The sequence below is a fragment of the Quercus robur genome, chromosome 4 (genome assembly GCF_932294415.1).
Source record: "Quercus robur chromosome 4, dhQueRobu3.1, whole genome shotgun sequence".
In the NCBI taxonomy this organism is placed as follows: Eukaryota; Viridiplantae; Streptophyta; class Magnoliopsida; order Fagales; family Fagaceae; genus Quercus; species Quercus robur.
In genome coordinates, this window is record NC_065537.1 from 12,008,629 (window position 1) to 12,024,745 (window position 16,117).

At 32.9% G+C, this 16,117-nt stretch overlaps 1 protein-coding gene and 1 pseudogene across 1 annotated transcript; one reads left to right on the forward strand and one right to left on the reverse strand.

Annotated features, from left to right (window-relative positions):
* Positions 1 to 9,536: 9,536 nt before the first annotated feature.
* On the reverse strand, positions 9,537 to 10,289 carry LOC126721377 (cysteine-rich receptor-like protein kinase 10). Its single transcript, XM_050424421.1, has 3 exons — positions 10,201 to 10,289; positions 9,995 to 10,082; positions 9,537 to 9,842 (listed from the first exon to the last, which is right to left on the reverse strand). The coding sequence occupies exons 1-3, from the start codon at positions 10,287 to 10,289 to the stop codon at positions 9,537 to 9,539; spliced, it is 483 nt and encodes a 160-aa protein (XP_050280378.1).
* A 2,022-nt stretch (positions 10,290 to 12,311) lies between these two features.
* Positions 12,312 to 15,682, forward strand: LOC126721378 (G-type lectin S-receptor-like serine/threonine-protein kinase At1g11330; annotated as a pseudogene).
* Positions 15,683 to 16,117: the final 435 nt, after the last annotated feature.

Here is a 16,117-nt window from a genome sequence, read left to right on the forward strand (position 1 = left end):
AGGCTGAAGTGGCTAGGGACAAGGGCAAGGAGGAGGGTTACGAGGCAGGGATGGCTGGAACCCAAGCCTCCCTTAAAGCTCAAATTCCTAGAGTATGCAGGCTATACTGCTCTTAGGTTTGGGAAGAGGCCCTAAAACGAGCTGGAGTGGAAGCTTCGTCTGACTTGTGGATACTTGTGGAAGCTTCAAATTACATGTTAGTTGCCCTTGCCGATACTTACTATTATTGTGGATCTCCTGATTTTTGAATTAGTTATCTTAACATGTATGAATGGTTGTGCATATGATATATTTGGGATCATATCCCGAAATTCTAACTTACCCGCGCCCCTAGAGTGTTGAACTTGTATCTGAACATACTTCTGGGGAGATATAGGCATCATCCGAGATGTCATGTGCATTGTTAGGCCGAGCCTGGTATCTAGATTTCCTTTAAGTAGTTGGTCCCCATAGGTTTGAGTCCGAGGACCAAGCAATACCTTGGTTCTGCCAAAAATTTAGATTTCTTTTAAGTAGTTGGTTTCCCCATAGGTTTGAGTCCGAGGACCATGCAATACCTTGGTTCTATCCAAAACTTAGATTTCTTTTAAGTAGTTGGTTTCCCTATAGGTTTGAGTCCGAGGACCATGCAATACCTTGGTTCTGTCCAAAACTTAGATTTCTTTTAGTTTGGGGGGATTAGCCCCTCAGACATGGTGTGGGACGTTGATCTGACATTGGGAAGCCCCTAGAACCGTCCGCACTACTGACGCTTCGAAGCGTAGCCCCTAGTGGAACTTTATATTAGAGCACAACAATGGGCTGCTAGAAGTGATAAAGGGACTTTCTCGATCCACTGTCTATGCCAACGCACAAGCCTTTCCCACAGACAGCGTCAATTGTAAGGACTCAATTTGTAACGATCCCAAACTGATTCGTACGCTAAAAGGCCCAAACAATAAAATTTTAAGAGCGTGGGTTTGAAAGATTAGGCCTTGGTCACTGGACGGTGGTTAATCATGGTACTCATGGTGAGCGCACAAAGACGAGCTAAGGTCGTCCGTGGATCTTGTCCATGAAACTTCATGTTCTTATTCTTCCTCTCCCTTTTTTTTGGGTACCCTCCTTTTTGGCCCCCCCTTCTTTGGCGCATAAGCCTCTACATTATATAGCCCTTTTCGGATGATCCTGACCCTCCATCTGTTGATCAGGCAGATACATATTCGAGTACCTGTCCCATCAGCCGCTTCCCCCTACTTTCTGTTAGTTGCAATAACCGAAACCACACTGTTCAGGAGTCTTTTTCCATTAATATGGCTAGGACGTTTGTGGGCGCATTCAATGCGGAGGTGACGTCTTTTCCTTGAACCACTCCCACTCCGTACCCCCATGTGAGCCCCATTTTACTCGTCTTTTCTTCTGGAGGCGCTTTGGAGGCCGCCTTTGACGACATGTCGCTCTTCCCTTTGAAGTCTTGGGATGCCGAGGACAGGATCATCCTCGGCTGCATCTTTAGGCTATTTGGTCTTTCACTACTTGTCCTCGACAACTACTCTCCTCGGCGCGGGCCCCGGGGTCCTAATGGAAAGTGGGTCGGGTCATAAGTTCTCTAGCCCCACATATATAAATATATATATATATATATATATAAATTGAACACTACCAATGCTATTATAAGTCTAACCTCAATTTAGTGGATAATGATTGCTTGATCTGATGTTATGTTATGTTGAATTTACCATGGAGTAATCTATCTATATATGATTTCAAATGCTCGTATTTGATAGTTTATGAAGACTGAAAGATCTCATTGAATCAGAAGTTTACGCCTTAAAAATGAAGACTGATAAGAAGCTAACAATCACATTGTTTTATAGGTGTTTTTGTCAAATCTTTGATATGTCTCTGCTGGCTCGCGGCCCCCACCATCTGCTCCTACCATTGCCTTCACCACCAATGTTTTAATCTTTACCAATGTTGACACAACTATTGTCAGCACCACAATCTGTTTATATCACCTCTATTGCCACCAGCCCACCACTCCCATCATTATTATTGTTGCCTTCCGTTGGCTTGCAGCTATTGACACAACCACTATTGCCAATTATCATCATCATTAAATTGATAGGATTGAAATTTCCATCCATTTAAAACCTCATCATTTAGTAAACACTAATTATTGTTGAACATATGTAATAATGGAGTTTGCTTTGAAACAGTTTTTGTTTTAATTAAAGACCTTCTTTCTAAAATTATTTTAGGAACTCCTTTTATGACTTTAATTTATCCCTTTTTAGTAACAGATGAAGGAATTAAAACTAATATATTGGAAAAAGATATATTCTTTAAATTCATTGTACCACCTGTCTTGAAAGAAATACACTCTTCCAAAAAGGTTACTATTTTAACAGATATCAACAAAAGAGGAATCTATAGAATTGAAAGAAGTTTGTTATCTTTAAAGACAGAAATATTACTTGTTAATCAATTAACAGAAAATGACAAAAAGAAAGATAAACAAGACAAAGAGACAGAGATATGTTCTTGTTCTCCTATTGCTTTTTTACATAAAGTCCAATCTACAGAAGAACTCAGTAGAAAAGGCATAAAAGACGGAAATATAGATACAATCTTTTGTAATCAATATGCATGGACTAATAGTATAAGGATTGACGGATGGCAACTTAAGGCTATTGCCCCCACACCAAATATAGAAAACACTGATAGTTTAATAAAAGAAGCTTTGACAGACTCTCCTTTATTAATCATTAAAGAAAACATTAATTGTAGTAATTTCTTGAATAATGATAGATTTAATTTAACACACAGAATTAATTATAATTCTTTGATAGATTTTCCTATTAATGAAAGACTTTATGAAGAAACTTTATTAACTTTATTTCACATATTTTCACAAGATGAGATATATAGTAATACATGTATGAATAGAATCATACTAGATTTAAGAAGTATTCTGAATCTCACTTACCTTGACAGATCCCATCATGACTACTCTAATACTGTTGCTACTCAGCAAGAGCACAAAAGTGTACAAAGAAAAGTTTGTTTTATAAATGTTGTTTGTTTTATAAATGCTTTTCTTGTTTTTCTTATAAAATATTTCAAAAGAATTTCACAGAAAGACATTGCCGAAAGAATTTCAAAAGAAGTTTTGCAAAATATTTGCTCCAAACATAACCCTCTTCCCAAAACCCAATTGCAGACTATGAGTAAAAGATTCTCTCAGAAAGACAAGGGCAAGGCACCAGCGGTGCAACCCAGAGGTATCCGAAAGCCTTAAGTAAAAATTTCGGATATGCATGAAGGCGTCTCGATAAAGACAATATCCCTTCAAGATACGTTGCTAGCAGAGGCAATGTATTCATGTGGTGATAAAAGTGTAATTCTGCAAAAAGTGCTAGACAGTGATCTTATGTTTCAAGACGGAGAATTTAAAGACCTTCCTCTTCATATTAAACTACTTCTTGATAATTTACAGGCAGCATTCACCCTCAGACAGAAACCCTTATTCCAAATGACCCTTCAGGCTTTGGAATTACATCTTGTTAGCACCGGGGCATTTATTGAAGCACTCAATTGTCAACTCCCTGGCAAGGAGGATGGAGATTCAAGCTCCACAAAGACAGAACTACAGTCTCTAAAAAGCTATCTTATGGGAACAAGCTTTTCAAAGCTCCACCCTAAGATTCAGCAAAAAACGAGACTTGCTATTCGAACCTTACCCCCTGAAATCCAACAGAATATATTAACTCATAAAGCTATAACAAATTCTTATGATAGATGGATGTATCTTTTTAAACTGATAGTCTCTACAACATTTATCAGGACAGAAGACATGACAGGTGATATATGGTTATCTCAGAAAGCTAAATGGTATGAGAGCTGTGGAAATTCAGACAGACTTTATGAAAGAACAGGAGATATATTTAATCCCTATCCGGGATTACTTATCAACACAGAGACAGAGGATCCAGTAATCTGTGATCCCTTATGGTTATCTGAAATGCTAGAAGCAGTGTTTATCAGCAAATTAACCATTACTTCTGCAAATCAGATTAGTTTATTTCCCAGAGTCATCCAAGAAGCAGCAGCACAAATTGGATGACTTAATTATATGAAGATGGAATCTAGAGTACTCTTCCAGTTTGGGACACTAGCTATTATATGGAAGCTCAGTCAGCACACATTTTAGTCCTTATCCATGATTGGTGTGGTATCCCTAAATATAACTGGTATACAGGAGATACTTATTTATCACTTGATGATCCAGGTGCTCTGGCTCAAGAATGGTCTAATTTCATGAGTAATAAGATTTATGAAGTATAGAAAGAATTAGACAGAGGTTTCCATTTATATGGCTACACCGACAGGATAGCTGTGTATGGCCCAAGACCTTCAGCAGGAAGGCTCATTAGGAAAAAAAGGATTGTTAAAGATCCCAGATTGATGACAGCCAAGGATCATGTTCCTGTTTTCATTCCTATTTCATAATGTGCCCTATGTAATGATTATGGAGTGCTCCATGAGCATGAGCAATATGAGGACAACTCTGATCCGCTAGATTATGATAATTACGCGGATACAGACTGATAGATAGATAGACAGAAGGCACAGACAGACAGAACACTCTTCTGAACAGACAACGACCACAGATCACTATTCACCAACGACAGATCACTATTCACTGGAGACAGATCACTATTCACCAACATGCATGAATAACTTCCAGACAGATCCATTACAGTCTAGACAAATACAGACAGATCCAGAAAGATATTTTGAAAGATATTCTGACAGAATTCGCATGCAGATTCTCACAGATAGAAAGTTACTATTCACTAGCATGCATATTACCAGATAGACTTTACTGTTCAAGATTCTACCGACAGATTAACTTGAGTTCACTTTAATTAACTCAAGTTACTTTTAAAGACTTACCATAGTTCACTTTATCTATAAATAGACAGACTCAGAAGACAGAAGACAAGTACAGTTCTAAGGTCTAAGTTTCTAGTTTAATTCCACACCATCATTATCATCAAATTTTCTGTCTGTGGGGTTATAAAATTCTTTTAAGTTTATTATTTCGTCAATATTTCGCTTATTTATGTCTGTGGAATTTTCTTCTTTAATTTCCTTTTTTACCATTTTTGCTTCTGTCAGTAAATCTTGTAGATCTACGGGTTTTATCTCTACACCATTTTGTTTAATTTTCATTTCTTTCTTTTCTTTCTTGGCTTTTTCTTCCTTTCTACAATCCGTAACATGGTGTCCATATTTTTTACACCTAATGCAAGCAATAGGTATTTCTATAGAGTCTTTTAACTTTAATAAATATTATTTCTTGTCTGTATGGTGATCTAGTAGATTTTCTATTAGTTTTATTATTATGTCTTTTTGTTTTCTTTTTCTTTTATTAATCTTAAGTGGGTTGGTTGATTTTAACTCTTTCTTTACTTGATCTATTTCTTTTTTACTAACATTAAATATTTTCATTAATTCATTTGTTATATCTTTCTCAAATTCTAATTTACTAATTTGTTTAACAATTTTATTATGTCTGTCACATTGTTTTTTAGTATGTCCATATCATTTGCATTTATGACAAATAGTATTATTAACATGTCTGTCAGTTTTATCTAATGACTCAGTAGTATTTAAAACTGTAATGTCTCTTTCTCTGTCTATTTCTAAAAGTGAAATTAGAATTTTCATTTTTTTAGTTAATTCTGTCAAACTATCATTTTGGGTATCTATTATAGATCTTTCAATTAATTCTAGTCTTTCTTCAATTTTTTCCCTTAAACTATTACACTTTTTGTCTTTTCTATTGACTACTTCTTTCACTATTTCCTCTTTTGCTTTTACTACACTATCTCTTTCTATCTCTTTTGTATCTAACTTCCTACGTATTATTTCATTCTTTTGTCTTTCATACAATTCTTTCAAACCATCATCATTATTTCTAGGACTATCATCTTTTGTCTCTTTCTTTGTCATGCTTCTTTGTTTTACTATGTTTTTTCCTATATCTAATCCTTTACGTAGAGTTTCATCCTTTGAATTGTTTTCTATTCTTTCATACATTTCTTTCATGTCTTTTACCATTCCTTTTTTTATTATTTCTTTATTATTATCTATTAACTTCTCATGTAGAGATTCTTTCTTGCTTGTCTCTATTAGGCTATTTTGCCTATCTGTGTCTAGCTTTTTACATATAATTTGTACTGAACTAGAAACTTCTCTATTGTTTTGCTTTTCCACCATTTCATTTAGTCTGTCATTTTCTATAGTACTTCTTTCTTTTGTGAGATCTTTTATTTCATCTTCTATATGTGTTACTCTTTCCTTAATTGGGTCAATTTCTTCATCAACTCTTCTGTCAGTTGCTTTTAACATCTGTAAATTCTTATCTATATCTTCTTTTAAACTATTATTTATACACCAATTATCTGTCATGGATTTTGTAAAAGATGATCTTTGATGGGGTCCAAATTCTATTTCTTTTTCAAAATGTGAATTTAAAGCTTTCATTCTTTCATAGAGGTCCAAAAAACGATCATTTTTCTTTTCAACTTTAGTATATATAGTGAATCTGTCCATATTTTCCAAAGATTCTAATTTTCTATTGATTCTATCTAAAAAACTATCGTTGTATTTATTAGTCTGTCGGTTGATTTTATCTTCTATTAAAGTACTCCAATTATTTGTGTTATTGTAATTATAATTATCCATTTCACTGTCAGAATCAGAATCTGTTTCATATTCCATATCACTATATGACCAATTATCATCTATATCTTTCATACTATAACCTTCATCATCAACTATATCATCATAGTCCATGTTTCAAATTAGTGTGTGCCTAGCCTAAGTGTGAACAAGCAAACAGATGATGAGCTGATAAATGTATTTATTCTCTTTCTAAGCAATTAATAATTACTGGCAGAACTATTACTAATCACTGGTATCAGCTCATCATCTGTGGTTAGTAATAGTTCTGCCACGAAATTTCCATGTTCAGATTAGTGTGTGCCTGACCTAAGTGTGTCTTAGCAACAAATAATGAGCGACTAAACATATTCATTTTATCTCTAAGCAATTAATAATTACTGGCGGAACTATTACTAACCACTAGTATCCTTGCTATCGGGACCACCTCCTCGGGAAACTCCATTGCAGGACCACCCAAACAACGCCTGTCTGTCGGCTACAACAAAGGGGCTGACCAACGCGAAACTATGGTTTGCCAACAAGTCTCTAGGCTGACCAACGCTAACAAGGAGCAAGTAGTGGCTATGTAGTAATATAAGTTCCTAGTAACTTATTAATTGCAAAGAAATAAAACTCATACACCTACCATGGCTCTGACAAAACATAAATTTGATTCTTCATGCATGCAAGTTGCAATCTTAGGAAAAGACATTATAATGTAACATATGATCATATATTGACAGATGATTTAAATCAAGCACTTTAGTCCAAGATTTCACGCAATCTTCTTTTTTATCTTCTTCCTTTTTTCTTTTTTTCTTTTTTTTTGAGAAGGAGATTTCGTGCAATCTTGGAAGAAATCTTCTGATGAAAGATAAATTTGACTCTTCATACATGCAATCTTTGGAAAAGATATTATAATTAATGAACCATTTATTGAAGGATGATTTAAACTTCATGAACATGACAATTGACATATTAACAGCGATGGGTATACTAAAACTTGGGGTTGTTATTAAGATTATGTGGCATACCATTCACAAGAGCAAGTGGCCAAGGCTGGCATTAGCCTTAGGTCACTTCGTTCATTGGCTAGGACCTCTATTAGAAAAATGTCTTAAAATTGTGGGTCAATAATTACTTTCACTAAAAAGAAAAAAAAACATATGTAGATTGTGCACTCTTTCCCTTACCTCCAAATACACTCCCAAATTTTTAAATCAATAAAATTCAACCCGATTGAAATTTTAAAGATTTTTACAAAAATAATAATAATAATAATTGTCAATGTGTTGAATTATTATTGATTATCTTTCTCGTAACAACTTGAGATTTCAGTTTTTGTAATTTATTTTTTCACACAAAATATTGTCAATATTAGGTACCCAATCTTCCACCCAACTACATATCAAACAATCTCTCTCTCTCTCTCTCTCTCTCTCTCTCTACGCCAAAATCAAATCTAAAAATTAGATTTTAGCTATCCATAAATTAAAACTCATTCTAAAAAATAATAATAAATCTCCATCTCCTTTATTAAATTTTACTCTTGAACCATTATATTTGATTTTCTATATAAAATTAATCTTGGTTTGGTAAGTATTAATTTATTAAGTTCTGTTAAGGCTATCTGGTGATTCTATTATTAAGTAAAGTTGCAATAGTGCCTCCGATATATAATTCATATTATAATTTTACATTTTAGATAGTGTTTATCTTATTTTAAATACTTTTTAATTATAATTTCCTAATATAAAAATATCACTTCAAATGTGAAAAACGAGAGAGAGAGAAAGAGAGAGAGGTTGAATTTCAAACAAGATATCATGATAAACTTGTTACTAGCAATTTAAAATATAATAAAGCATATAGATGAAACCTTACAAATGATTTTTAAAAATATTCATTAAAAAGAGTTAAACAAAAAATAATGGCATAATACAATAGAAAGATAATAAAGAAAACAATCATAACGACATTCAAACATGTAATATTGCAATTCTTGATTATATTTAAAAACTATATTTTTTTTTCCAATTTCACGTTTACAAAATTTTATTTACAGTACTTGAAATAGATTTTTCAAAATTGAAATTGATAATTCTACTTGATATTTGATCATAGTACAAGAAGATTAAGTGAATTGGTCATTTTAAAAATTGAAAATAAGATGTTAGCAAATTCCTAATAACAAAATGTTAGATGTAACTTAGTATTACAAAAAATAATAAAAATGAATTTTTTTTAAATGTTATATAAATATATATATATATATATAATTTATTGATTTTTTAGAAAAAAAAAATATTATTTAATTGGTATACTTAAAAACCCCACTTTTTTTGTTTATTAAAAAAAAACACTTATAACTATCATATTAGGTTTCAATTATATTGAACTGGCCTAACAAGCAATTAAAATTTCACTATCACAAAGAAAACAATTTATAACTTATATTACAAGAATCGGCTTGGGTAGAATGCACTGGATCCAATCATTACCTTCTATTATTTATAGTGGTCCCAATTGAAGCTCAAATTTTTTTAAAAGTTATTCTAACTAATTATAGTAAACTATAGACTATAATATAACTATAGTATAGAAAAAAAAATGGAGAATAAAAAGACTTATACAATATTTGCACAGTTGCACTACATATCGTTGAAAAAATGGGTCAATTATATATATATATAATTTTGAAATAAATTATTTAATAAAATTACTATGATATGAGCTACCTCTCTCTCACACACACATATATATGAACTTATTCCCACCTAACATGTTTATAAGACAAAAAATAAAATAAAATCATACTCCTATCAGGGATCCATATCAGTAATGGACAAGTCGTTCGCCGTATAAACTTCAGGTTCTTCGTTAGGAATATTTGCCACAATTGATTTCCTTCCAATAGAAAAAGCTGGTTTTTTAGGTAAAGGTAATTGTGTACTTTCATTTGTCAACATAGATAGCATATCTGACATGGTAGGGTGATCAATTGCACCATCTTGCACGCATAAGAGACTAACGTGAATGAATCTCAGTACTTGATATTCGACACATGACTCCCTCATTGTCAGATCAACTAACTCTAGCCCTTTACCTTCTTGCCATAAATCCCATGCCTAAAAAAGGGAACAATTATTTAAAATTTTGGAAACACAAAACTATAAAAATATATATGATCCAAAGTTATATATATATAATACGTACATATCCTACTAGATTGAGTGCATGCCCATCATCATAGGAAGCTGTTGTTTTTTCTACTGCACACGATTTCAAGCATTAAAACTCCGAAGTTATAAACATCTGATTTTATAGAGAACACACCCTCCATAGCATATTCGGGGGACATGTAACCGCTACAAGAAAACACAAGATGAACATTTTCATTTGAAAAAAGAATTGATGAACTTAAAAGAGTGGTAGGCTTTAGCATTATTTACTTTTTTATAGAAGAATAGTGTGTAGTTAACTTACTATGTCCCAACAATTCTATTAGTATTTGCTTCCACTTCATTTTGCTTGAAAATTCTTGCCATGCCAAAATCAGAAATCTTTGGATTCATACTTTGATCAAGAAGTATGTTACTGGCTTTTAGATCTCTGTGAATTACTTTCAACCTTGAATATTTATGGAGATAGATCAATCCTTGAGCAATTCCTTCAATTATGTTGAAACGTTTCTTCTAATCTAGTAGCTTGCTTTGATTTGAATCTGGCCAATATAAAAGTTAAATCTGATCAATAATATACTTGATATAAAGTAATACTAATAAGGGTATAAATTTTATGAAGATAACTAATGAAGCCCTAAGATGAATAAAATTTAATGTTTTCCAAACCAAATAGGAAGCAGTTTAAGCTTTTATAATTATATTAATTCTATGAAGAAAACAAATCAAGCCTTAAGATGAAAAAAAAAATTTAATGTTTTCCAAACCAAATAGGAAATAGTCCAAGCTTTTGTTGGGCATGTATTCATAGACTAGCATCCTTTCTTCTCCAAAAATGCAACAACCCAAAAGCTTAACAAGATTCATGTGTTGGAGTTTAGATATGAGTATCAACTCATTCTTAAACTCAATTATGCCTTGTCCTGAATTTCTTGATAGTCGCCTTATGGCTATTTGTTGACTTGTTAGCAATGTTCCCTATTGTGATGATCAAACAAGGTTTAGTCACTGTTGGACACAAATTAATTTATACATCTCTACTCAGAAAGTTTTTGGGGCTTACCATGTAGACAGGTCCAAAACCTCCCCCTCCAAGCTTTGTTTTCTAATGAGAAGTTTTTAGTGGCAACCTTGATACATTCGTAACTAAATTTAGTTATATTAGATCCATTCTTTCCATCATTTGGAAACTCACTCACATCATCAAATCTATTTGAAATCACTAAAATACACAATTCTTTTTCTTCCGTGGTTTCGATATGTCCTGTATAAATTTACTTAAAATCAAAACTTCCATTTAAAGATAACAAATAATAATGAAAAAAGTGAAATGAATTATCTAACAAATTCAATTTATATGTGAATTATTTACCTTGAGGCACAACTTTTCTCTTTCTTAGTAGACAGCAATAGCACATTATACAAGAAAAAGTTACAAAAGTAATGGCAATTACAATACCAATCCATATCCACTTTCTTTTTCCTACAGGTCATAAACAGCCGTGGTTAGTAATCATTTCAAAAATTTTCTCTAAAAAAAATCGTATATTGACAGTGTTCAAATAGAATAGTTAAGTTTGAGTAGGAGCCGCTTACAATTAACTTGTTTGATACTTAAGTTAAAAAAAAAGGATCATTGGGCATGAGAAGTATAATAGGATGTTTATAGAATACTTATGGTGACTATTTTTTTGCAGATTGTTTCCTTTTATTTATTTATTATTTTTTTAGTAGAACTATGGTGACTTGATCCTGATCTGAATGGTCAAATTTTTGGTTATCTCCACATAGCGCATCATAAGCACATAGAGACAAGAGTCGAATCAAAATGAATTTTGTGATAAGACAAGGTCTTGTTCTTGTACCATGTACCAAAGTTTTAAGAATACACTACTGTAGTGATTTGAGCATTTTTTTTTTTAAACCAGCACCTGGTGCACATTATAAAGCCTACATTGTAGGCAATAATGTGGCATATCTCTATACACTTTTTTTTGTGTTCACTTTCGTTACACCAATTACTGAGAAGTGATTTTTTTACATCCTTTAGTCTATTATTATTGAAGGCGAAGATACACTCTCATAGAATTCAGTGGTCAATCATGGCTACCCACTTAATCCTTCTCAAATTTCTGTGGCTCTTCTTATCATCCTTTTGTACTTCTCATGCCCAATCCATCAAACTAGGCGGTACACTTAGCCCCTTTACTCCTCCGCTACATTCTCCAATTGGGAGGTTCAGTTTGAATTTCATTTTGTGGTCTAACATTTTTGAGAAAGACATTTTGCGGTTTAACTACACCTATTTAGGTGTAAGTCAAGCTTTTGCCGATGATACATTTAATCTTATATGGCGTTCAAGTCAAGGCATTCCTATTGCTAATGACTGTGACGAGGTTATTTTGGAAAACAAGGATGGAAGCCTTGAGAATTAGGCGCCAAGGTGGGATTCCTTTTACAATATGCTCTTTCGCTACCAACAAGACTGTTGTTACCTTATTGGATTCCGGAAATTGTCTTCAACGAAGTGTACTCCAATGGATCTACAATGCGGGTGTTGTGGCGTTGTGGCAAAGTTTTGATCCTCTGGAGGATGTGCTTATTCTTGGAATGAAATTAGGTGTCAACCACAAAATTGGTCACCCTGAAATGAGAATGTTTGAAGTTAACGGTGATGTGAGTGACCAACTTTGACCAGTTTTGTGGTTGACAACTAATTTCATTCCAGGAATAAGCAAGTCCTCCAGAGGATCAAAACTTTGCCACAACACCCGCTTTGTAGATCCATTGGAGTACACTTCGTTGAAGACAAAATTTCCGGAATCCAATAAGGTAACAACAATCTTGTTGGTAGCGAAAGAGCATATTGTAAAAGGAATCCCACCTTGGCGCCTAATTCTCAAGGCTTCCATCCTTGTTTTCCAAAATAACCTCGTCACAGTCATTAGCAATAGGAATGCCTTGACTTGAACGCCATATAAGATTAAATGTATCATCGGCAAAAGCTTGACTTACACCTAAATAGGTGTAGTTAAACCGCAAAATGTCTTTCTCAAAAATGTTAGACCACAAAATGAAATTCAAACTGAACCTCCCAATTGGAGAATGTAGCGGAGGAGTAAAGGGGCTAAGTGTACCGCCTAGTTTGATGGATTGGGCATGAGAAGTACAAAAGGATGATAAGAAGAGCCACAGAAATTTGAGAAGGATTAAGTGGGTAGCCATGATTGACCACTGAATTCTATGAGAGTGTATCTTCGCCTTCAATAATAATAGACTAAAGGATGTAAAAAAATCACTTCTCAGTAATTGGTGTAACGAAAGTGAACACAAAAAAAAGTGTATAGAGATATGCCACATTATTGCCTACAATGTAGGCTTTATAATGTGCACCAGGTGCTGGTCTAAAAAAAAAATGCTCAAATCACTACAGTAGTGTATTCTTAAAACTTTGGTACATGGTACAAGAACAAGACCTTGTCTTATCACAAAATTCATTTTGATTCGACTCTTGTCCCTATGTGCTTCTTATGATGCGCTATGTGGAGATAACCAAAGATTTGACCATTCAGATCAGGATCAAGTCACCATAGTTCTACTAAAAAAATAATAAATAAATAAAATGAAACAATCTGCAAAAAAAATAGTCACCATAAGTATTCTATAAACATCCTATTATACTTCTCATGCCCAATGATCCTTTTTTTTTAACTTAAGTATCAAACAAGTTAATTGTAAGCGGCTCCTACTCAAACTTAACTATTCTATTTGAACACTGTCAATATACGATTTTTTTTAAAGAAAATTTTTGAAATGATTACTAACCACGGCTGTTTATGACCTGTAGGAAAAAGAAAGTGGATATGGATTGGTATTGTAATTGCCATTACTTTTGTAACTTTTTCTTGTATAATGTGCTATTGCTGTCTACTAAGAAAGAGAAAAGTTGTGCCTCAAGGTAAATAATTCACATATAAATTGAATTTGTTAGATAATTCATTTCACTTTTTTCATTATTATTTGTTATCTTTAAATGGAAGTTTTGATTTTAAGTAAATTTATACAGGACATAACGAAACCACGGAAGAAAAAGAATTGTGTATTTTAGTGATTTCAAATAGATTTGATGATGTGAGTGAGTTTCCAAATGATGGAAAGAATGGATCTAATATAACTAAATTTAGTTACGAATGTATCAAGGTTGCCACTAAAAACTTCTCATTAGAAAACAAAGCTTGGAGGGGGAGGTTTTGGACCTGTCTACATGGTAAGCCCCAAAAACTTTCTGAGTAGAGATGTATAAATTAACTTGTGTCCAACAGTGACTAAACCTTTTTTGATCATCACAATAGGGAACATTGCTAACAAGTCAACAAATAGCCATAAGGTGACTATCAAGAAATTCAGGACAAGGCATAATTGAGTTCAAGAATGAGTTGATACTCATATCTAAACTCCAACACATGAATCTTGTTAAGCTTTTGGGTTGTTGCATTTTTGGAGAAGAAAGGATGCTAGTCTATGAATACATGCCCAACAAAAGCTTGGACTATTTCCTATTTGGTTTGGAAAACATTAAATTTTTTTTTTCATCTTAAGGCTTGATTTGTTTTCTTCATAGAATTAATATAATTATAAAAGCTTAAACTGCTTCCTATTTGGTTTGGAAAACATTAAATTTTATTCATCTTAGGGCTTCATTAGTTATCTTCATAAAATTTATACCCTTATTAGTATTACTTTATATCAAGTATATTATTGATCAGATTTAACTTTTATATTGGCCAGATTCAAATCAAAGCAAGCTACTAGATTGGAAGAAACGTTTCAACATAATTGAAGGAATTGCTCAAGTATTGATCTATCTCCATAAATATTCAAGGTTGAAAGTAATTCACAGAGATCTAAAAGCCAGTAACATACTTCTTGATCAAAGTATGAATCCAAAGATTTCTGATTTTGGCATGGCAAGAATTTTCAAGCAAAATGAAGTGGAAGCAAATACTAATAGAATTGTTGGGACATAGTAAGTTAACTACACACTATTCTTCTATAAAAAAGTAAATAATGCTAAAGCCTACCACTCTTTTAAGTTCATCAATTCTTTTTTCAAATGAAAATGTTCATCTTGTGTTTTCTTGTAGCGGTTACATGTCCCCCGAATATGCTATGGAGGGTGTGTTCTCTATAAAATCAGATGTTTATAACTTCGGAGTTTTAATGCTTGAAATCGTGTGCAGTAGAAAAAACAACAGCTTCCTATGATGATGGGCATGCACTCAATCTAGTAGGATATGTACGTATTATATATATATATATAACTTTGGATCATATATATTTTTATAGTTTTGTGTTTCCAAAATTTTAAATAATTGTTCCGTTTTTTAGGCATGGGATTTATGGCAAGAAGGTAAAGGGCTAGAGTTAGTTGATCCGACAATGAAGGAGTCATGTGTCGAATATCAAGTATTGAGATGCATTCACGTTAGTCTCTTATGCGTGCAAGATGGTGCAATTGATCACCCTACCATGTCAGATATGCTATCTATGTTGACAAATGAAAGTACACAATTACCTTTACCTAAAAAACCAGCTTTTTCTATTGGAAGGAAATCAATTGTGGCAAATATTCCTAACGAAGAACCTGAAGTTTATACGGCGAACGACTTGTCCATTACTGATATGGATCCCCGATAGGAGTATGATTTTATTTTATTTTTTGTCTTATAAGCATGTTAGGTGGGAATAAGTTCATATATATGTGTGTGAGAGAGAGGTAGCTCATATCATAGTAATTTTATTAAATAATTTATTTCAAAATTCTTCCAATACCTTAGAAGTCTATAATTGGTTGCAATTGTAACATTTTATTAAGTTTATTATCTACTTTTTTATTTTTCATTTTACTTTAGTAAATTTTACTTCTTTGATTGCATATGAGCCTAGTGTGCAGTAGTTCCCATCAAGGACTATGTGAATGGGCTGAGAAATATCATTTTGTTGCAATTAGAAACTCCAAATAAAGAAACAAACTGAAAAAATATAAAAAATATAAATAAAAAAAATAAACTGGAAAATTTTTCATTTAAAAATCACTTAGTCAAAGTCAAAGTGCTCAAATATTAATTCTACTCGGCATAGATGTTGACCATCAAGCTGAGGATACATTGTCGTATCTTTTTTACGATAGTCTTGGAACTTTAAAAAAAAAAAAAAAAATG